We start from the raw sequence: 24,629 nt of genomic DNA, 5'->3' as shown, positions 1-24,629 counted from the left end.
TCCAATCAGGACTATATACCAATATGTTGTCAAAAAAGACAAGGACAAACTTTCTTAATACAGGTGCAAAAACTGAATTCATGAGGCTTTGGAAAGTTGCCGGTGCGTTTGTAAGGCCGAAGGGCATGACATGCCATTCGTACAAGCCTTGGTGTGTTCAAAACGCTGTCTTGAAACAGTCTTCAGGCCTCACTTGGATTTGGTGATACCCCGACCTGAGATCCAACTTGGAAAAATATTGTGCATCAAAGAGTTCATCCAAGAGTTCATCAACTGTCGGCATTGGGAAGGAATCTTTGATTGTGACTGCATTAAGAGCCCTATAATCCGTGCAGAATCTCCATGAGCCATCTTTCTTTTTCACCAAAAGCACAGGGGATGAAAACGGGCTTGAGCTAGGTCGAATGATGCCTGCAGTTAACATGTCAGCCACAATGCGCTCAATCTCAGTCTTTTGGCTATGAGCATAACAATACGGCTTCACTTTCACAGGGGCTGTGCCTGGACGTAAAGGAATAGCATGATCCTGCATTCGTGTCGGGTGTAAGCCTTGAGGCACCTGAAAAACTGAACTGTATTGGCACAACAACATTGCCAACTCAAGAGGGGTATTGCTTGGTATGTCCAGAGATTGAGGAGATGCAGCTTCTGGCCCTTGTAATTGAATAGTATACTACAATTTTTTTAGTGGCACACAACCGTTTCAAGTGATTGAATTGAGCTTGGGTTGGCTGGTTATTCAATTCCCCATGTAAGGTAATGAGTCGGTTATTGTCCAAGAAGGTAATGAATTTCTTTCGATAATTGACCAAGTGTATGTTAAGTGTCTCTAACCATATATCACCTAGTACCAATTCTTCACTAGCTATTGGGAGTAAAAAAGTTGTGATAAACAGTGTATGATCGTGCACCGTAACTGGCACCGCACGCACTTCACTGTCACACTGTAATAATGCACCATTGCCGACTTCTACCTTGAACGGGGGCGCGACATACATCGGCAACGATAACCGCTTCGCCAAGGCTGGGTGGAGGAAATTGTCCGAGCTATCCCCATCCATTAAAATACGTATCTGGTGACCATTGACTACCCCGGTAAAGCGAATGGAGCGTCGATTTGGTACACCAGTCAAAGCATTATAAGATAAATGCAATGATTCCTCCACGGTTGGTTCCACGCTGATTTCGGTCTGCACGGGTTCTGACGCATGTGTCGCAGCTTGCGACTCCTCTGGGACTTCCTCCAAGGTCTGGATTAGAAAATAGTGTTTTGAACTGCACTTATGGGCTGGGGTGTATCGCTCATCACAAGTGAAATAGAGGCCTCTATCCCTCCGGAATTGGATCTCAGTAGGTGAAAGTTTGCGCAATGTGTTTGAAACTGGTGGTGTGGGCAGTAACGGTGGTGGATGGGAAATGTTAGGAGGTGAAGGTAAAGCGGGTACAGTCCTTTGTTGTGTATGATTAGGAGTACGTGGGTGGGACGGTAACTACGGTCGAAGAGACAAACGCCCAGTTTGGGTCGGTGGGAAGAATTTATCCTCAAACAACTTCGCCAATGAAACGGCTTGCATCAAAGAGGCCGGAGATCGAGATTTAACCTCTCGCTTCAGGTCCGGATGTAACCCACCAACAAAACAATCCAGCATTAAAGCATCATCCATCCCATAAACCCTTGTAGCTAACTCATTAAACGCATCAAAATAAAGTTTCACCAAAGCAGTTTGTTTGAGCTTCAACAATTCTTCACGTGGATTCTCAAATAAAGAAGGTCCAAAATGCATTTGCATAGTAGTGGATAATTCAAGCCAGGATGTTACCGGGTTGAGTTTTTCCCAAATTTGGAACCAGGCAAGGGCTCACGCCTCCAAATTGACTGCAACAAGATCCATCATCTGATCCTCCGGGGTCTCGTATATGCGGAAGAATCGGTCCACGCGGTAAATCCATTGTGTGACATCTTCAGACCCTGAAAACTTGGGAAAATCTAACTTCAATTGACGTTGGGGGGCAAAAAATTGTCGCGATGACGGTTCATGATGTCCTTCCCATTGATGCTGGAGTGAAGTTAACGACTGGGTTATAGTCGCGAGCTATTCCTGTTGGCCATCAAATTGCTCTGTCAACTTGAGAATTGCAGCTTGCATTGTTTGCATCCGAGTGCTGTCTCCCATGGCAGCTCAATGAAAGCACCAATGATATGGATGCCCAGTAATAATGTATGTATAGTATATAAAAACAATAGAACTAACACAAGGAATGGTATCTGGTGTATGAGGTCAAAAGTAATTACAAGAAAGAAAAGGAAAGAAAAACCAAGGGAGAGGCCCACAAGTAGTATTAGACTCCCAGCTCACCTGGCAAAAGCAAAGTGTCAATGAGGAGGAGAAAAGAAAATTGAAGAATTCAGAGAGGGGAGAATTAGCAGAGAGAGAATGAGCTCACAATTCATACACACTTTTCTCTGATCATTTCTTCTCCTTAACTACCTTTCACTTTCGTCATCCTTTTGCTTTCCGCGTGAATGGTTTGTTATGGTCTTGCTATTCATACCTTCTTCCACGTGGCTTGTTCTTTTATTGGCCTCCCTTCTTGCATTTGTATCATATTATTGAAGGATAAAATTAAAATTCCTTTCAAAGTTAAAAATAAAGTTTAATTATATTAAATATTAAATGAGTTTAATACATTATAGAAAAATATATAATGCATATTTTATTGTATATGTAACTTGCTTTTTTTTCTCTTGAAAATTTATCTATTAGTCATTTTATAAGCATTTCAATATGAGTAAAAATTATGAGTAAAATAAAAAAATAAATTTATTTAGAATGAACATAACATGATTAAGAGTAATCTACTTAGATATAATTTAAAAAATAATTGAATAATTATGTACTGTATAAAATTAATATTATTGAAGGATAAAATTAAATTTATTTCACAGTTAAAAATAAAAATTCATTTAAATTAACCATTAAAAAATTTGGGTATATCAGAAATAAAAATGTATAATTTATACTTTAATATACATGTATCATGCTCTTTTTTTTCGAAAGTTTATCTACTAGTTATCCTACAAGCATTTCGTAATGAGTAAAAATTTTGAATTCGTAATGTAATTTATTTCGTTAAAATTTAATTTTATTTTACTTAATTTGGTAATTCTTTTATGAGTAATTTATCATTTTTATTCCCAATATTTTCATCTTATTTAAGTTCTTATCGTCTCAATGTTGTCCTACTGTCAACTCTGTTAATAGATTACTAACGACAAGACAATATTGACATAAATTTGAAATGTTAGGTACTTAAATAGAACAATTTAAATGTTAGGACAACTTTAAGACTTACTCCAAACGTTGGAGATAAAAATGATATTTTACTCAAAAAAAAAAATTTTAAAAAATACTATATCAAAAATCTGTTTATGACAGATAAATCTTGACTAATTTGATGTCAAAATGACATTATTTTGTTTGAGTAAATAGAGATAAATAGGTCATTGACCAATTTGGTTTAGAGACAAATAGGTTTCGAACCAATTTGATAGTAAAAATATGGTACTTCACATGTCAGCTAAGCAATTTTTTGCTATGAGTTAACGGCAAAGATGACAAAAGGATCGTATTATCTTATTATGTTAAGGAAAATATTTCAAATTGAACTATTTTTAGGGGTATTTTGTCCTTTAAAGTAATGATTAGGGATTGGATTGGGTGTTCACTCTATGTATTTTGATTAATGATTTTTAAAAATATTTTAATTAATTATTCCATGCTACTTATATGGATGCATGTTTCACTCTTGGATTGATACAAGAGGATAAAGAATTTAATGATACCATTAAAAAAAGGAAGTACATAGGCTTTAATATCATATGTCAAGAGGTTGTTTGTCATTCGACTACCTTTCAACTGTCATGATACCACTTATTCCAAAAGTTTAAGCTAATATGAGAAGTGATGAGCGAATATTTTATACGCTTTTTGGCATCACCTTCATATAGTTTTTAGTAGTTTTTATTTAGTTTTTATTAATTTTTTATAGGTTTTAGTGTTAAATTCACATTTTTGGATTCTACTATGAGTTTTTGTGTTTTTGTACAATTTCAGGTATTTTCTGGCTGAAATTGAGGAGCTGGAGCAGAAGTCTGATTCAGAGACAAAGAAAGCATTGCAGATGCTGTCTAGATTTGACCTCCTTGCATTCGGAAGAGCTTTTTTGGAGCTACAGAAGTCCAAATGGAGCGATTTCAACGGCTATGGAAATCTGACTTCCAGAGCTTTTCAGTAATATATAATAGTCCATTGATGCATGGCAGAAGTTAACCAATTTAGAGATTCCAATTAAGAGGACAAAGTTGTACGTATAGCTCTTAACCGGTTAAGATCTGACTCACCAATTTGAAAGGGGTTGTCACTAATTTTAGAAATAAAATATTGGGAGTATGAGTCCCAGGTCGTCTCCCAACGAGTTGCAGGAAAGAGTGCTAATTTATTAATCAGAAAATTCCCAGAAAGTTGAGTTTGATAATGAGTAATTAAAATAATTGTGAATTAAAGCAATAAAAATAAACTAAGAATAGTTATTGATACTCTGAATAAAGGGCCTTGACTGGGGAATAATTAAATGGAATTTCTATCCTTGTTGGAATCTTCTCAAGTGTAGTGTAGTGTAAAAAGGTTGTTGTTCTCACTCGGTTACCCCTTATTAAATAAGGAAAAGTATGGTGATTAAATTAACTCTCACCCTCAATTCCTAGTCCTCTCCCTTAGGGAGGTCTAGTGTTAGTAGGTATGGAATTAGCTAACAACGTCCAATTCAACCAAGCACTTGAGCATTCCAACTCAAGTATCTCCTTTTAATCAACCCCATGTCAAGTAGAAATTTTACTCCATTGACATGAAAGAAATAATCATTAAAATATGAGAAGACATAATTAAATAAAATAAAATAGAGAATTAAAATTAATTAAAACAAAAATAACTTCATATATTAATAAATTCAAAACGCAACATAATTATCTGAACAGAGTCAATGAGTAATTAATTAAAAATAAGGGAGTAAAGAAACAAACTAAAGTAATGTCTTCGACGGAGGTAATGGCTCTTCAACATCCACAATCCAAAGCAAAAGCATAAACTATCAATGTAACACTAATTTAGATTTAGATCTAAAACTAAGAGTAATCCTAATGTGTAGAATCTGAATGTGTGTGGATGCGTCCTTGAGTTTTTGCATGTTCCCTAGGTTTAGTCTGTGTTTCTGGGCCAAAACTGGGTCAAAATGCGGCCCAAAATCGCCCCAGCGAATTCTGTTATTTCTGCAGATCGCGCAGGTCACGCGTACGCGTCATCTACGCGTTTGTGTCATTCAGCGTTTTTCCTTGCCACGCGTTCGCGTCATTCGTGCAAACTCTGATAAACCATTATTTTATTATTTATATTGTGTTTAATTGTGTGGTTTTATCAAATCTTTACCCACTTATTCATATGATTAGCATGTATTTACAATTCCTTCCCAAAATCACTCCATGGTTGAAAACTTGCTTCCTAGAGACCTTTAATTATGTATTTTAATTCTCCTTTATCCCATTCAATGCCGTGATCCGTGTGTTAAGTGTTTCAGCCTTCATAGGGCATGAATGACTTGGAAATTGGAGAGGAGGCTTGCGAAAATGGAAGGAACACAAGAAACTAAGGAGATGACCAGCGAGCAATGACACGAGCGCATGGCCCACGCGAACGCGTGAAATGGAGAATTCGCAGTGACGTGAACGCGTGCTTGACGTAAACGCGTGGATTGAAGTCTGCACGAATGACGCGAACACGTGGATGATGCGAACGCGTGACAAGGAAAATCGCTGAATGACGCGAACGCGTGGACGACGCTTACGCGTGACCTGCGCGATCTGCAAAAATAACAGAGTACGCTGGGGAGATTTCGGGCTGCTTTTTGACCTAGTTTTCGGCCCAAAAACACAGACAAAAACCTAGGGAACATGCAGAAACTCAAGACGCATTCACAGACATTGAGATTCATCACATTAGGATTACTTCAGTTTTAGATCTGAGTTTTTAGATTAGCATTACATGGATAGTTTATGCACTATAACAAATAAGGGTTTTCGCAACGGTCAAAAATCGTTGCCGTAGATTGAAAAACCGTTCCCAAAACTTTAGGCAATGCTTTGGCAACAGTTTTTGACCTGTGGTATATGCGGCCGTTACCAATGCTTAAAGGCAACGGTTTTTTACCTAAGGCAACGGTAACAAAAAAACCGTTGCCAAAGTTACTGGTATAGACAACGGTTTTGATAGAAAATTTTAAACAACGGTTTCGAACCGTTACTTGATAAAGAACAGTTTTAAACCGTTCTCTTTCATGATCCAACGGTTTAAAACCATAACTGAATAGGCAACGGTTTTAAACTGTTGTAGTTTTATTATTCACAAAGGCAACGGTTTTAAAGCGTTACCGTTAGTGTCGTTTTTTGACAACGGTTTTAATACCATTGCCATTTAATAGTCGTCTAAGACAACGGTTTTAAAGCGTTACCATTAGTTTCATTTTTTGGCAACGGTTTTTTAAAATCATTCCTTTTGTGACTTTTGACAACGATTTTTTGTAGTTATATATTTTTTTATTTACAATAATTTTCTCATATTGCATTAAAATTAATATTCCAACTATTTTTTTAATTTAGTGTCAATAAATAACCTTAACTATTTGAATCAAATTACTAAAGAAAACTAATTGAATATTTACCATCAAATTTGATTTTTAAAGTATTCTATAAGATTCATACATATTTGTGAATCTTTTAGAAGTCAAATAAACTAAGATACTTTAAAATTACATAATAAGAGTCTAAGTCATAACCATATCTAATCATAAAGAAAAGAGATTGATATATTACAATAGCAAATAGATTCCTCATCATCTTCACAAATTGGTGATTTTTACTCTCTAATATTTGATCTTCACAATTTGTGTGATTAAGTTCTTTTTCTACTTCATAATATTTTTCCTGTGAACAAAAAAATTAGCAAATTAAATATAATGTTAAGCCTAATGCTAATAATTGAAGGAATGGAAGTTTGATTTAGGCTTACCAATAGCAGTAGTTATGTTGGATGTGATTAGGATTATCACATTTGGAGATGATATTAACTTGTCAATCTGAGTTAGTAATGCATTTACAACCTGAAATATTCATATTTTAGGATTACTAACACACTACGCAAATACCCAAGAAAATCCAACATCTCTCGGTTGCATTTTTTAAATGATATTTAACATTCTCACACACTATCTAAGAGAACGGTTTTAAGGCGTTGCAAAATTTGGCGTTGCTAAAGCCCATATTTATTGTAGTGATGCTTTTGCTTTTGGATTGTGGATGTTGAAGAGCCATTACCTCCGTTGAAGACATTACTTTAGTTTATTTCCTTATTCCCTTATTTTTAATTAGTTACTTATTGACTCTGTTCAGATAATTATGTTGCGTTTTGAATTTATTAATATATAGAGTTATTTTTATTTTAATTAATTTTAATTCTCTATTTTATTTTAATTAATTATGTCTTCTCATATTTTTATGATTATTAATTTCATGTCAATGGAGTAGAATTTCTACTTGACATGGGGTTGATTAAGAGGCGATACTTGAGTTGGAATGCTCAAGTGCTTGGTTAAACTGGACATTGTTAGCTAATTCCATACCTACTAATACTAGACCTCCCCAAGGGAGAGGGCTAGGATCTGAGGGTAAGAGTTAGTTCAATCACCATACTTTCCCTTATTTAGTAAGGGGTAATCGAGTGAGACAACAACTTTTTTTTTTACACTACACTTGAGAAGATCCCAACAAGGATAGAAGTTCCACTTAATTATTCCCCCAGTCAAGGCCTTTTATTCAGAGTATCAATAACTACTCTTAGTTTAATTTTATTGTTTTTAATTTTTAAGCATTTTAATTACTCATTATCAAACTCAATTTTTCTGAAAACCCCTAGTTAATAAAATAGCACTCTTTTCTATAACTCGTTGGGAGACGACCTAGAACTCATACTCCCAGTATTTTATTTCTAAAATTTGTGACAACTCTTTTAAATTGGTGAGGCAGATCTTAGCCGGTTAAGAGCTATACGTGCAACGCTGTCTCTTAATTGAAATCTCTAAATTGGTTAACTTCTGCCACGCATCAGACTCCAATCCACGCGTTTACGTCAGGCACGCGTCCGCGTCGTTGTGAATTCTCCAATTCGCGCGTTCGCGTGGGCCATGCGCTCGCCTCATTGCTCGCTGGTCATTTCCTTAATTTCTTGTGTTCCTTCCATTTTTGCAAGCCTCCTCTCCAATTTTCAAGTCATTCGTGCCCTACGAAGCCTGAAACACTTAACACACGGATCACGGCATCGAATGGGATAAAGGAGAATTAAAATACATAATTAAAAGTCTCTAGGAAGCAAGTTTTCAACCATGGAGTGATTTTGGGAAGGAATTGTAAATACATGCTTATCATATGAATAAGTGGGTAAAGATTTGATAAAACCACACAATTAAACACAATATAAATCATAAAATAATGGTTTATCAACCTCCCCACACTTAAACCTTAGCATGTCCTCATGCTTAGTTGAAGGAGATAAAGTAAATGAATAGGGGAATGTAAAACTCATGAAATGCAATGCAACATATATATATATATATATATATATATATATATATATATATATATATATATATATAAATGCAACTATGTGCTTCTTGTCTACTTGGTTAAAAGTAAATAAGCTCTTCAAGAAAAATATAAATTAGATTTCACTAACTCAATTCATATAGTAAATACAGGTAACATTGTAAGAAGACAGCTCATGAAAGTAGGGAACAAAGAACTAAGCACTGAACTCTCACTGATGGTGTATGTGCACTCTATTCTCTCAAGTGTATAGGGTAATTACTCTACTCTTCTCTAGTCATGCTTTCTAAAATTTGTTCTTCACCTAACCAATCAACAATATTTAACATACCAATGCAAACATCATGAGGTCTTTTTAAGGTTGTAATGGGGCTAAGGTAAGGGTAAGGGTATATATACATATGTGGCTGAGTGAGCTATAAATTGAATCTTTAATTAACCTAAACTCTCACCTAACATACATATACTCTATATAACTCTAGAATCATGCCTAGCTACCCAAAAAAATGTCCACTTTGCATTACATACTCATGCATTAACTTTCTTTATTTTCATCACATATGCATTGATCTTGGAGCTTAACTTAACTTAGAATTGGGGTAATTTTGTCCCACTACAACATTTTTGATCTATTGCAACATGTAAGGTAAGCAACACTTAAAAAGTGTTGTTTAAAATGATCAAAAACAATGCTTAATATTTGTTGCAATTAAATATTGCTATCGCAACACTTTTTTAACTAACACTACATAAGTGTTCCTTTTGATTAGATAGAGAACATGTGAAAGGCGTTGCTTCAGCGAAATACACATGCAACGCTTACCATGTACATAAATTACACTTTTTTAGAATTGCTTTAAAATTTTTAATAAGCTTATCATTATAAGTGTTGTCTAAAATATATAAGTATTTTTTTTTGTTAAAATTTCAATTTTTTCGCTAAATATATCAATAGAAAACCAAATGATTGAAATACAGAAACTTTTATTCATTCATCATCTTCACATTCAATTCCGAACAAAATGTTGAAACAAAATGCTACTGGTAACCCTAACCCCTAAATCAATTCAATTCGCGATTCCTTCTCTACTCGCGGAGAAGTGCCCTCTCTCTGTGTTCCTCCCTAGTCGCAGTTTGTCGTATTTGTCCCTACTGGCCTTGTTGTGCTCTCTTCATGTTCCTCTCTACTCGCGGTTCGTCATGCTAGTCAGGTTCTTCTATTCGCCTTGTTTTGCTCGCGTTCCTGCTCTCGCCTTGTTAGCTTGCATCAATTCAGGTAGTATATTTTTTAGTTGAGTTTTTCTTTTTCTGCTAAGCTATTTTTTCATTCATTTCTGTTTTCAACACAGTTTACCTCGTGTTCTTCTCTTTATCGAAACACAAACACAAAATCCCTAACCCCAACACACAATCCCTAAACACAATCTCAAATTCGATTATGGCAATGGAGACATTGACGTGCGTTTCTCTCTGCTCGTTCATCATTGTTCGCGGTTTGCCCTAATCTGCTTGTGTTCATCATTTTGCTCGTGTTCTTCTTTAGTTTTGAGCTTCGATCATCACTGTTCGTTGTCTTTATCTCTAAACTCTTCGAGTTTACTGGCATTTGTTCATCACTGCTGGTCACTGTTCCGCAGGTACCTATGATTCTGCCTCTTTCTTTTTCTTTTTCTTTTTCACGCTTTAAATCCTAATTTTAATAATGTTGATGTTACTATTATAGCTTTTTGGTGATATTTCATCGCCATCGCCATGCTCGATTATCAGTGCTCGCGTTTCTGCTCGCGCTTTGAGCTTCTCTATTTTGAGATTCTCATGTTCGATCATTATTGCTCACCCTTCATCTCCGATTTCTTCTAATTTGTCGGCGTTCTTCTGCTAGTATTCACCATTGCTAGTCACTATTCTGCAGGTATTGATGATTCTGCCTCTGTTTTTCTTTTCTATTTTAGCACTTTTTTGGTTTTGAATCCTAATTTTTGGTTATATGAAACTTGTGCACGTTAGTTTTGAGGTAGCTACTTTCATGGTGTGTAGCTACAAATTAAAAGTAATTGGTTCTACTCTCACTGTGTTTATTTGGATTGAAATCTCTCTGTAGAATTTAATATTGAACGTTATTGTGTAAATTTAAGGGTTTGGTCAGATTTTATGATTATGAAATGTGGAGTTGTGAACTTTAACTTCAGCATTTTAGTATTCTTTCTTATTTGGTAAATTGAACTTTTACTCTTGGTTGACTTGCAATGTTCCCTTAGCAATTGTTGTATGAGTTCTATTATATAAACTTGTTTATTGGATCATAATGATATAACTGCATATTTTATAGCCTAATTCTATATGTATTTATAGTTATCATCCTGAAATTAAAGTAATTTTGGTTTAGCTAGCTAGGTCCGCTGATAAATACTTTATGATATGAATTGATAGCTTATTTAATTATTATCCTTTTAGATACTTCATGTTCTAAGACCATATAACAAACACAAATTGGATTACAAGTCTCATAAATGTTTATTTCTCTGCCGTTGTTGTTGCCTTTTTGCCTCCTAACTACTGCTATGTGTTTGTCGCCATCTTTGCCTCTGTGCTTGTTGCTATAGTCCTCCAGGTAGGCTATCGTTCCTCAATTTGTTAATTTATGTCCTGAGTTTGTCACCACTCCCTGTTTTAGTGTCTTTTGTCTCATATAAGATAATTAAAGTGTTCATACTATTAATTTATGCCCTGAGTTTGTCTCTATCCCCTGTGCTTGGTGTTTGGCTTTTGTTTTTCTCTTGAAGGAGATTGATAAAAAAAATATTTGTGGATCTTTGGTGAACACTAAGTGCAAATTGTGTGTATATAGCAAATTGTTGTGTCATAACCTCGTAAGATATTTCTAAGGGTTGATTCTTTCTTATATTCTTTCTCACTCATTATGCATTTAGATGTGATTATATCCACATTTGACTATGGTAGTGGCTCTATTAGTGCCTATGATACCGGTGCCTAATTAGTAATTAATAATATGAATATCTGAATTTGGTTAACACTTGGGTCAAGTCATTACAATTTGTCTTTCCTCTTTTAATGCAAACTTAATGTGCTTTATTGTATGATATTGATTTACAAACCATGGCTATAAATTCTGTGATTCTTTACAATCTTATCCACGAAACAATTTAGAATGGCATTTAGATACTTGTTTGCCTTCTTGTTGGCTTTATGCCTCTCACACCCTCCTCATTCTGTTCTTGTTGCACAAAATTTGCCATACAAAGCTGTGAATCTAGGAAATTGGTTACTTGCTGAGGGATGGATGAAACCTTCTCTCTTTGATGGAAATGCCAACAAAGATCTCTTGTTATGATTCTTTCTTTATTAGGGTCCACTTCATTTGCAAATTTAATAGAACTCATTATGATTTCAGGATGGAACTCAAGTGCAGCTAATGCCACTAAGTTCCAGAAATATCTCGCCGCAGAAAATGGAGGAGGAGCTGATCTTGTTGCCAACTGTACTTCAGCTTCAGCTTCAGGTTGGGAAACATTCAAGGTACGTTGCTATATATGAAAGAATTTCATTTAGATCCATTTTTTGATGCTTTAGGACTTTTGATTGCGTAAACCAAAACTATCCTGTGCTTTTTTGCAGCTATGGAGGGTCAGTGACACACCCTTCAATTTTAGAGTATTTAACAAGCAATTTCTTGGGATGGAAAATCAAGGTAGTGGAAGGTTCAATTGGAGACATCAATGACAGCAGATTATGTAGGCACTAATTGGGACGAGAATGGTTCCAAAGATGCTCATCGTATTTAGCTTTTTTTTCTTTTAAGTACATTTATTTTGTTAAGGGTCTTTTATTTAATTAATTTGTCATATTTTGTTAAGGGTCTTCTTGATGAATGAATATTGAAAATGATTTTCATTTTTCATCCGTTTAAAGTAGAAAAGAAAAGATTATGGATTAGGGTAGTGGCTCACCAACTTGCATTGAGAGGTGTGGCAGATTGCAAGTCGTTGAGTGACACCACCCACCTAATAACAGCATTATTGAAGCCCCACCTTCTAATAGAAGAACTCTAGATACCTTTGGCCAGAGAACTTCAATATACCGTGGCGTAACAAGGTTTCAATTTCATTATTTTGTGTTTAATTAATTTGGAAATTCCTGCCTTGTATATTCCAATATATTAATTGATGAAAGAAATAAATAAATAGACATAGATGGACTGGAAGATATAAAGCTCATCTTTGGGATAATAGCTACAGAAGGGAAGGACAATCAAGAAAAGGTATCCAAGGTGTGTGTCTACTATTTTATTTTATTTTTACATTCAATCAAGGTTTTTATGACTTTTCTCTTGTGATTTTCATGAATGCAATGCAACTTCTCTCTCCCTTCAGTGTATTTGGGTAAGAGTCTCTCTTTGATTCCTTCTTGTTATTATGTGTTTAGGGAGACTCTAGTTTATTTAATTGGTATATATATATATATATGTAGGTGGATATAATAAAGAAGATAAAGCAGCTAGAGCTTATGATTTGGCTGCATTGAAGTATTGGGGAATATATATATATATATGTATATGTAGGTGGATATGATAAAGAAGATAAAGCAGCTAGAGCTTATGATTTGGCTGCATTGAAGTATTGGGAAACATCCACTACTACCAACTTTCCTGTAATTTACTCTATGTAACTTGATGCTTCACTTCAATCAATTAATTCTATATATAATTCTGTATTTATCACTATTTTTACAGATCGGCAACTATGAGAAGGAATTGGATGAAATGAAACACATGACAAGACAAGAATTTGTAGCCGCCATAAGAAGGTTGTACTAGTGCAGTGAATATTCTTGAGTAGAATATTATTCAAACTCAGTTATTTTTTGTTCATCAATTGCAGGAAAAGTAGTAGTTTCTCGAGAGGTGCATCAATGTATCGTGGAGTTACAAGGTTTCTAATCAAGATTAATTTATCTAATCTATATTCTGTAATCATCACCAATGGAGTTTATATAATTTATTATTGTTATTATTAGGCATCACCAACATGGGAGATGGCAAGCAAGAATTGGAAGGGTCATCGGAAACAAAGATCTTTACTTAGGAACATTTAGTAAGAAATACAAATAATAGAGAAAAATGAAAGCTGAATTATAAGAAATAATGTGAATATAAGAAAAATTGTTGCATGCAGGTACGGAAGAAGAGGCTGCAGAAGCTTATGACATAGCAGCCATCAAGTTCAGAGGCCTTAAGGCCGTTACAAACTTCGACATGAGCCGTTATGTCAACAAGTTAGTGCTATTTTTACTAATACTCTATATGTGTCTCAATGCCATTATGTATGTCCATCAGAAAAAAGAACAAAACTTGAAGCTATAAACATGGACAAACACACTGCAATTTGGTTCTTGTAATCTCAACACCTTAAATTAGGCCTCCATTTCTGATTTTATCTTGTTGTATGATAACCATCTTAAAACTAGATAAATATTATTTTTGACCATTTTTAATACTCTTCTCCCTTACTTGTAGCGTGAATTGAATGAGAGAACAAAGAAGACCCATCACAAGTTGATGTGTTTGTTGCAACTCGAACTGGATGAAAAGGAAAAGAGCTTGATTCAGGAACACAAGCTGTTATTGTAAGTCATAATGAGTTGAAGTAGAACTGCTCTGATAAGTATGCTTTTATCACAATCTTGAAGTAGAACTGCCTTAAATTTGTTGCTTGGCTGCTGAGAATTATTTGATTTATTTTGATTTTGCTTTTTTCAAACATTTATATACATGGGAATGGGTTTAATGGGTTTTGGGTCCAACAAACAGCATTTTCTAAACTCATCAGAATCAACCCACTCACCTTACTCTGCTTTACAATTTAGGCCTTTGAAGTCTCTTTCGGGAAGTGAATTTTTTCCCTTATATGAAATTCTTACTTATTAAGTGTCTTTTTCTTTCCCACTTTTGATAAAACAGAAAATGTAGAGCCAAAATACTAGAAAAATGAATCCTTTATTTATTTAAATGCTAGAAAAAAGAATCCTTTGTTTGAAGGTAAAGCCAAAATGCTTGAGCTAAAATTCAAGGCCTCTAAGATAAATTTAAATTTAATAAGATCATTAATGAGAAGACTTTTAGTATGTGTTCGTTAGATCTTAGTGAACATATATATGTAGCTAGATGTGGAATTTGTTGTTAAATTGATTAAATTTTGGACTGTGGCCTCATGACATTAACTAAGCTTTCATTTTTTCCATTGATTGTGTCTCTAAATATATCTCTTTTGTTTCAACAAAATTCCATCGTCCTATACCTTGGCCACATTAGGAGTTTTTTAGACCTATTTATTGCTTTTACATCTATAGTATTTAATGTCATGAAATTTTTATTATAATTTTTCAGTTTTAATGATAAGTTGCTTATTTTTTGTTGTGTATTATTTGTAGATTTAGCATATGGGACAAGTCAAGCATGGATATAAAATATGCAAGTAGATTGACATCTTGTTGATAAATATTAATTACTATTTTGTTATGACAATTATTGTTAGACAAGAATTTTATTATTTGTTGAGAATTATTGATGAATATGTATTTAAAATACTAATTGAACTTTTTAATATCTATTTTAATTAGAATTTTATTATTAGTTATTTTGTCTCTTATAATTTTTTCTATTGTGTACAAATTTATTTATTAATTAAAATAATTACACATGTATGAACAAAAAATTTTATTGTAAATTTTATTTTTTTATATTTTTGTTACAAAAGTAATTTTTATTTTTATCAAAAAGGCAACCCTTTTATTAGTTGCATATTTTGATTATTAGACAACAGTTGTATAGGTTACATATCCAAAAGAAAAGGCAATGCTTTAAAAGGTTGCATATTCAAAAGAAAAGGCAACATTTTAAAGTATTGCAAATTTAAACTTATAAGCAACACATAAAAATGTTGAATTTTATTGCAAATAGGCAACATTTTTTAGTAGTGGTCAAAATATGAGAAAAGACAACATTGCAAAAGTGTTGTCTCAAACACACCTTTGAAGTGTTGCTCTCAAAAGCGTTGCTTTTGAAACAAAAAAGTGTTGCCTTGATCTAAAGCAACGGCTGCATATGCAACGCCGCCCAAAAACGTTGCCTTAGGTCCAAAAGTGTTGTCATAGATCAAAAGCAACCTTTTGTCAGCCTTTAGGCAACACTTTTTAAATGTTGCCTCAACCTGAAAATGTTGTAGTGTCCCCTTATTTGTTTATTTATTTATTGAGTATTTTTGGTTTTTTTTATATGAAAAATAAACACAACTTATCAATACAGATGGATTTTTAATTCTTTTCTAGTTTCATATGAGTAGGTATCCAAATTCCCATTAATTTACCGTGACACATTCCCTTATTAACCCTTGTTCCCACAATTTTCCCATACTTAATTAACACACAATTTCTATCTTAAGCTAACCAAAGATTCAATTGGGATATTTAATTTTTTTCCGCTTAAGGCTGGTAATGTGGTAAAATATAGAACAAATGGGATAAAAAGGCTCAAAGTGGCTAACAAAGGTAATTTAAAGGGTAGGCTTATTTGGGATAAGTGAGCTAAAATAAAAAAATGGCCTCAATCATATGCATGCATATAACATATTAAATATTGGACATATAGGATGAAACAAAATAAGATTACAATCATAGAGAAGTAAACACACAAGAATAAAATATTTATGGTTAAATAATGTAACCATGTAATTAAGCTCAAATCTCACAGGTTGTGTGTTCTTAGCTTTTTAAACTATGTTCCAAATACAACTTCAAACAAGTTTACACAAAGGTTTTGATTTAAATTAGTGAAATTTTTCAAAAAGTAGGGTTTTAGAAGAAACTTATTATTTTCAATCAAGTATAACATGCATGCAACTAATTATTACTATGCAATTTATCCTATCCTAAACAAAAAAAAATTAACTAAATATCCTATTTTATTGGTATTTTAAGGAAAAGAAATTACCTCCGGAAGTCAGGTACTGACCGACCTCCCCACACTTAAGGCTTTGCACCGTCCTCGGTGCCATCTGTCAGGAACAAAGTGGGGCTGGTAGCAGCATCTCCACCATCGGGATCGTCATGGCTCCCTGTGATGGTAAAAAAAGTGGAGTCCGGGTGGGTCTTTGTAGTTTCCCATAAGTATCTCCTTGAGGTATGTGAATCGGCGCTTGTTACGGCGCTCTCTTAACTTTGCTTTGTGTTCCTGCCGATCCAACCTTTCAAGTATCTGATGGAGTAGTTGGTTTGTTGTAGGTACTTGTGGTGTTGAAGGAGGAATGTCTTTAGCCGGTTCTATAGGCTGGCTTGTAGTGGCTGCTGGTGGTCTGATATATTTCCCGTTAGGGACGTACTGATCATCCCTTGGAAGTAAGGCTTTGGTGTCCCTAGCTCTGTAGGAGACTCCGGCTGCCGAGACGAGATCTGAAACCAAGGCGGGAAAAGGTAAGTTGCCCGCAATTTGTACGTGTCCCATTGCATTCCGGATGTGTCTTGGTAAGTTTAGGTGCTGGTCTGTAAGGATACACCAAAGTAAAATAGCCATGTCTGCAGTGAAGGAGGACTCGTAAGTGCTCAGAAAGACGTAGTGAGACATAATCTGTGCCCATACTCGAGCCTCCAAGGTAAGTGCTGAAGCCAATATCCCTTTTGATTGGGATCGATGGTATCCGTAGATCCATCTGCTACTAGGTTGTGCTATAACTATGAGAACGGTGTCCCAGTCAAATTGGTATGTCTGGCGCTTGAGTGATGCTTCTTGGAATGCGTCCAATCCTTCTGGAGCAGGGGGAAGATCTAAAGCTTGTTGAATGGCCTCTTCAGTTATGGGGACTTGCTTCTGACGGACATAGACAGACTACATGGTTGGCACGTGAAAGTTGGAGTAGAATTCTACTACCCATGAGAGATTAACCTGCCGTGGCTGTCTCCGTAGGAATCCCATTGTCTTTGTTTAATTTGTGGCTCAACAAATTCAGCAATGCGGTTTGGGAGGATGAGAATGTATTCATTGTTGTAATTCATCTCTACCAGAATGGGGAACATCTGCTCACAGTAGCGGTTAGGAAACCGTGCAGTGTCCTTTGCTGGGAAGGCTTTTTCTTTTTCATCGACCTTGATGATTGATGAGCGGATAATTTATACGCTTTTTGGCATTGTTTTTAGTATGTTTTTAGTAGGATCTAGTTACTTTTAGGGATGTTTTTAATAGATTTTGTGTTAAATTCACATTTCTGGACTTTACTATGAGTTTGTGTATTTTTCTGTGATTTCAGGTATTTTCTGGCTGAAATTGAGGGACTTGAGCAGAAATCAGATTCAGAGGTTGAAAAAGGACTGCTGATGCTGTTGGATTCTGACCTCCCTGCACTCAAAGTGGATTTTCTGGAGCTACAGAACTCGAAATGGCGCGCTTCCAATTGCGTTGGAAAGTAGACATCCAGGGATTTCCAGAAATATATAATAGTCCATATTTTGGCCAAGAATTGACGACGTAAACTGGCGTTCAACGCCAGCCTTCTGCCCAAATCTGGCGTCCAGCGCCAGAAAAGGATCCAAAACCAGAGTTGAACGCCCAAACTGGCACAGAAACTGGCGTTCAACTCCACAAATGGCCTCTGCACGTGCTACACTTAAGCTCAGCCCAAACACACACCAAGTGGGCCCCGGAAGTGGATTTATGCATCAATTACTTACTCATGTAAACCCTAGTGACTAGTTTATTATAAATAGGACCCTTTACTATTGTATAGGGCATCTTTTGATCATCTTAGGATCTTAGGATCATCTTTGAATGCCTGGTTCTTAGATCATAGGGGCTAGCCATCTCGGCCATGCCTGGACCTTTCACTTATGTATTTTCAACGGTAGAGTTTCTACACTCCATAGATTAAGGTGTGGAGCTCTGCTGTTCCTCAAAGATTAATGCAAAGTACTACTGTTTTCTATTCAATTCCTCTTATTTCGCTTCTAAGATATCCATTCGCACCCAAGAACGTGATGAAGGTGATGATTATGTGTGACGCTCATCATCCTTCCCCCTTATGAACGCGTGCCTGACAAACACTTCTGTTCTACATGAATTAAGCTAGAATGAGTATCTCTTAGATCTCCTAACCAGAATCTTCATGGCGTAAGCTAGAATGATGGCGGCATTCAAGAGAATCCGGAAGGTCTAAACCTTGTCTGTGGTATTCTGAGTAGGATTCAATGATTGAATGACTGTGACGAGCTTCAAACTCGCGAGTGCTGGGCGTTAGTGACAGACGCAAAAGGAGGGTGAATCCTATTCCAGCATGATCGAGAACCGACAGATGAATAGCCGTGTCGTGACAGGGTGCGTGAGCATATGATTCACTGAGAGGAGGGGATGTAGCCACTGACAACGGTGATGCCCTTGCATACAGCCAGCCATGGAAAGGAGTAAGAAGGATTGAAGGAAGAAGTAGGAAAGTAGAAAAAGAAAGGGCACAGTATCTCCATTCGCTTATCTGAAATTCCTGCCAATGAACCTACATAAGTATCTCTATCCCTTTTATTGTTTATTTTAATCTAATAAAGTATCATGTTTAAATCCGCCTGACTGAGATTTGCAAGGTGACCATAGCTTGCTTCATACCAACAATCTCCGTGGGATTCGACCCTTACTCACGTAAGGTATTACTTGGACGACCCAGTGCACTTGCTGGTTAGTTGTATCGAAGTTGTGACAATTATGAATTAAGATCAAAGCACCAAGCTTTGGAGCCATTACCAGGGATTGTTCGAGCCTGGACATCACAATTTCGTGCACCAAGTTTTTGGCGCCGTTGCCGGGGATTGTTTGAGTTTGGACAACTGACGGTTCATCTTGTTGCTCAGATTAGGTAATTTTTTTTTTGTTTTATTTTCAAAAATTTTTCAAAAATCTTTCAAAAATCTTCTCACCTGTTTTCGAAAAAAAAATGTTTTTAAAAGTATATTTTTCTTCAAAAATTTTAAGAATGAATTCTAGTGTTTCATATAACATGTTTTAGCTTGACTGGCCATGAAGCCATGTCTAATTCCCAGGATTTTGATTGAGGACTATGAATTCATTGCTTCCTTTTTCCTAAATGTTTTCAAAAAAATTATACAAAAATCCAAAAAAAATTAGAAAATCAAAAAAATCAAAAAAATATTTTTTGTGTTTCTTGTTTGAGTCTTGAGTCATGTTATAAGTTTGGTGTCACTTGTATATGCATCTAGCATTTTTCGAAAATATCATGCATTCATAGTGTTCTTCATGATCTTCAAGTTGTTCTTGGTAAGTCCTCTTGTTTGATCTTGATGATTTTTTGTTTTGTGTCTTTTCATGTTTATCATATGCATTCTTGAATTCTTAGTGCCTAAGCATTAAAGAATTCTAAGTTTGGTGTCTTGCATGTTTTCTTTGCATTAAAAATTTTTCAAAAATATGTTCTTGATGTTCATCATGACATTCATAGTGTTCTTGGTGTTCATCTTGACATTCATAGCATTCTTGCATGCATCACATGTTTTGATCTAAAAATTTCATGCATTGCGTATTTTTCATGTTTTTCATCATAAAAATTCAAAAATAAAAAAATATCTTTCCATGTTTCTCTCATCAAATTTGAAAATTTGAATTGACTTTTTCAAAAAATTTTAAAAATCAAGTTGTTGCCAATGAGTCAAATCAAATTTTCAATTTGAAAATCTTATCTTTTTCAAAATCTTTTTCAAAAATCAAATCTTTTTCAAAATTTTTTGGTTATTTTCGAAAATTTCAAAAATATTTTTCAAAAATCTTTTTCTTATTTTTATCACTAATTTTCGAAAATAACATAATCAATTAATGTTTTGATTCAAAAATTTGAAGTTTGTTACTTGCTTGTTAAGAAAGATTCAAACTTTAAGTTCTAGAATCATATCTTGTGATTTCTTATGAATCAAGTCATTAATTGAGATTTTAAAAAAATCAAATCTTTTTCAAAACTAATTCCTATCATATCTTTTCAAAAATATCTTCTTATCTTATCTTTTTCAAAAATATCTTTTCAAAATATCTTCTCTAACCTCCTAACTTCTTATCTTTTCAAAATTTGTTTCAACTAACTAACTAACTTTTTGTTTGTTTCTTAACTTTTTCAAAACCACCTAACTAACTCTCTCTCTCTAATTTTCAAAAATATCTCCCTCTTTTTCAAAAATTTCTTTTTAATTAACTAATTATTTTTATTTTTTATTTTTGAATTCAAAAATTTTCGAAAAATACTAACTAATTTTCAAAAACCAATTTTCAAAAATCACTAACTCTTTTTCAAAATAATTTTCGAAAATTATTCCTCCCCCATCTCATTCTATTTATTCATTCATATCCTAACATCTCATCTCACATTCCAATCCTCACAGTTGTGTTTCTTCCTTTACATCACATCCTTTATCTCCCCCTCTTCTTCTACTTACAAAGGGATCCCTATACTGTGGTATAAAGGATCTCTATTATTATTATCATTTTTCTGGCCATTCTTCCTTGTCATATGAGCAGGAGCAAGGATAAGAACATTCTTGTGGAAGCGGATCCAGAACCCGAAAGGACTCTGAAGAGAAAATTAAGAGAAGCTAAAATACAACAATCCAGAGATAACCTTTCAGAAATTTTCGAACAGGCAGAGGAGATGGCAGCCGAAAATAATAATAATGAAAGGAGGATGCTTGGTGACTTTACTGCACCTAATTCCAATTTACATGGAAGAAGCATCTCCATTCCTGCCATTGGAGCAAACAACTTTGAGCTGAAACCTCAGTTAGTTTCTCTGATGCAGCAGAACTGCAAGTTTCATGGACTTCCATCTGAAGATCCTTTTCAGTTCTTAACTGAATTCTTGCAGATATGTGATACTGTTAAGACTAATGGCGTAAATCCTGAAGTCTACAGGCTCATGCTTTTCCCTTTTGCTGTAAGAGACAGAGCTAGATTATGGTTGGATTCTCAACCTAAAGACAGCCTGAACTCTTGGGATAAGCTGGTCACGGCTTTCTTAGCCAAGTACTTTCCTCCTCAAAAGCTGAGCAAGCTTAGAGCTGATGTTCAAACTTTCAGACAGAAAGAAGGTGAATATCTCTATGAAGCTTGGGAAAGATACAAATAGTTGACCAAAAAGTGTCCTTCTGACATGCTTTCAGAATGGACCATCCTGGATATATTCTATGATGGTTTATCTGAGCTATCAAAGATGTCACTGGACACTTCTGCTGGTGGATCCATTCACCTAAAGAAAACGCCTGCAGAAGCTCAAGAACTCATTGACATGGTTGCTAATAACCAGTTCATGTACACTTCTGAAAGGAATCCTGTGAGCAATGGGACGCCTATGAAGAAGGGAGTTCTTGAAGTTGATACTCTGAATGCCATATTGGCTCAGAATAAAATATTGACTCAGCAAGTCAATATGATCTCTCAGAGTCTGCATGGAATGCAAGCTGCATCCAACAGTACTCAAGAGGCATCTTCTGAAGAAGAAGCCTATGATCCTGAGAACCCTGCAATAGCAGAGGTAAATTACTTAGGTGAACCTTATGGAAACACCTATAACTCAACATGGAGAAATCATCCAAATTTCTCATGGAAGGATCAGAAGCCTCAACAAGGCTTTAACAATGGTGGAAGAAACAGGTTTAGCAATAGCAAACCTTTTCCATCATCAACTCAGCAACAGACAGAGAACTCTGGACAAAACGCTTCTAATTTAGCAAATCTAGTCTCTGATCTATCTAAGGCCACTGTAAGTTTCATGAATGAAACAAGGTCTTCCATTAGAAATTTGGAAGCACAAGTGGGCCAGCTGAGTAAAAGGATCACTGAAATCCCTCCTAGTACTCTCCCAAGCAATACAGAAGAGAACCCAAAAGGAGAGTGCAAGGCCATTGACATAAGTGCCCTGGCCGAACCTGTGAGGAGAGGAGAGGACGTGAATCCCAAGGAGGAAGACCTCCTGGGACGTCCAGTGATCAATAAGGAGCTTCCCTCTGGGGAACCAAAGGACTCTGAGGCTCATCTAGAGACCATAGAGATTCCATTGAACCTCCTTATGCCCTTCATGAGCTCTGATGAGTATTCCTCTTCTGAAGAGAATGAGGATGTCACTAAAGAGCAAACTGCCAAGTTTCTTGGTGCAATCATGAAGCTGAATGCCAAATTGTTTGGCATTGATGCTTGGGAAGTTAAACCTCCCTTGTTCATCAATGAACTAAGTGATCTGGATCAACTGACATTGCCTCAGAAGAGACAGGATCCTGGAAAGTTCATAATACCCTGTACCATAGGCACCATGATCTTTAAGGCTCTGTGTGACCTTGGTTCAGGAATAAACCTCATGCCCCTCTCTGTAATAGAGAAACTGGGAATCTATGGGGTGCAAGCTGCTAAAATCTCACTAGAGATGGCAGACAGCTCAAGAAGACAGGCTTATGGACAAGTAGAAGATGTATTAGTAAAGGTTGAGGGCCTTTACATACCTACTGATTTCATAGTCCTGGATACTGGAAAGGAAGAGGATGAATCCATCATCCTAGGAAGACCTTTCCTGGCCACAGCAAGAGCTGTGATTGATGTTGACAGAGGTGAAATAGTCCTTCAATGGAATGAGAACTCCCTTGTATTCAAAACTCAAGGATCTCCCTCTGCAACCATAGAGAGGAAGCAGGAAAAGCTTCTCTCCAAGCAGAGTCAACCAGAGCCCCCACAGTCAAACTCTAAGTTTGGTGTTGGGAGGCCACAACCAAACTCTAAGTTTGGTGTTGAACTCCCATATCCAAACTCTAAGTTTGGTGTTGGAGAGTCTCAACAAAGCTCTGCACATCTGTGAGGCTCCATGAGAGCCCACTGTCAAGCTATTGACATTAAAGAAGCGCTTGTTGGGAGGCAACCCAATGTGTATCTAATTCTTATTTTTATTGTTTTTCATGTTTTCTTAGGTTCATGATCATGTGGAGTAACAAAATAAACAAAAAATTCAAAAACGGAATCAAAAACAGCAGAAGAAAAATCACACCCTGGAGGAGCATCTGTCTGGCGTTCAAACGCCAGAACAGAGCATAGTTCTGGCGTTGAACGCCCAGAATAGGAGCATCCTGGCGCTGAACGCCCAGAACAAGCATGGTTCTGGCGTTCAACGCCAGAAATGGCAGCAAATGGGCGTTGAACGCCCAAAAGGGGCACCAACCTGGCGCTGAACGCCCAGAGTTGTGTGCAAGGGCATTTTACATGCCTAAATTGGTGCAGGGATGTAAATGCCTTGACACCTCAGGATCTGTGGACCCCACAGGATCATCTCAGGATCTGTGGACCCCACAGGATCCCCACCTACCTCATCATCTCTCTTTCCATTCATGATCATCCCTTCTTTTTTTCCATTTACCACTCACATCCATACACCCACTACCTTCAAAAATTCAATATCTCTCTCCCACCCAATCCCACCCATATGGCCGAATACTCACTCCCATCCATCTCCTCCATATCTTCTTCTTATTCTTCTATTCTTTCTTCTTTTGCTCGAGGGCGAGCAACATTCTAAGTTTGGTGTGGTAAAAAGCATAGCTTTTTTGTTTTTCTCCATAACCATTGATGGCACCTAAGGCCAGAGAGGCCTCTAGAAAGAGGAAAGGGAAGACAAAAGCTTCTATCAAGGGTCTATAGCTCAGTGGTAGAACATTTGACTGCAGATCAAGAGATCCCTGAGATACCTCAGGGGATACATTTTCTTCCACACAATTATTGGAAGCAACTAAGGGTGGAATATCAAGAGCACTCCATCATCCTTCATGAAATCAGAGAAGATCTAAAAGCAATGAAGGAGGAGCAGCAAAGACAAGGAAGAGACATAGAAGAGCTCAAGGA

At 35.9% G+C, this 24,629-nt stretch overlaps 2 protein-coding genes and 1 non-coding gene across 3 annotated transcripts in view; 2 read left to right on the top strand and 1 right to left on the bottom strand.

Annotated features, from left to right (window-relative positions):
• Positions 1-10,145: 10,145 nt before the first annotated feature.
• On the top strand, positions 10,146-12,470 carry LOC110269672 (uncharacterized). Its single transcript, XM_088507046.1, has 6 exons — positions 10,146-10,165; positions 10,251-10,344; positions 10,431-10,524; positions 10,590-10,619; positions 12,120-12,244; positions 12,344-12,470. Exons 1-6 carry the CDS (start codon positions 10,146-10,148, stop codon positions 12,446-12,448), a joined length of 468 nt encoding a protein of 155 aa, XP_088363172.1. The 3' UTR covers positions 12,449-12,470.
• A 255-nt stretch (positions 12,471-12,725) lies between these two features.
• Positions 12,726-24,629, top strand: part of LOC107633033 (AP2-like ethylene-responsive transcription factor PLT1) — a gene marked incomplete at its 5' end in the record, with an annotated part of 80,944 nt that continues 69,040 nt past the window's right edge. The window contains 8 exons of the mRNA XM_088507045.1: positions 12,726-12,820; positions 12,913-12,995; positions 13,099-13,107; positions 13,287-13,375; positions 13,458-13,531; positions 13,606-13,656; positions 13,742-13,818; positions 13,900-13,991. Coding sequence (XP_088363171.1) covers positions 12,726-12,820; positions 12,913-12,995; positions 13,099-13,107; positions 13,287-13,375; positions 13,458-13,531; positions 13,606-13,656; positions 13,742-13,818; positions 13,900-13,991 — 570 coding nt within the window. The remainder of the gene's footprint in view (positions 12,821-12,912; positions 12,996-13,098; positions 13,108-13,286; positions 13,376-13,457; positions 13,532-13,605; positions 13,657-13,741; positions 13,819-13,899; positions 13,992-24,629) is intronic.
• On the bottom strand, positions 21,802-21,909 carry LOC148570453 (small nucleolar RNA R71). Its single transcript, XR_015908260.1, has one exon. It is a non-coding gene; the product is annotated as a small nucleolar RNA R71 (small nucleolar RNA).

The sequence above is a fragment of the Arachis ipaensis genome, chromosome B3 (assembly GCF_059453495.1).
Source record: "Arachis ipaensis isolate K30076 ecotype BB chromosome B3, ASM5945349v1, whole genome shotgun sequence".
Taxonomy (NCBI): domain Eukaryota; kingdom Viridiplantae; phylum Streptophyta; class Magnoliopsida; order Fabales; family Fabaceae; genus Arachis; species Arachis ipaensis.
The sequence above is the reverse complement of the archived record's forward strand: the minus strand, read 5'-3'. Positions and strand labels throughout refer to the sequence as shown.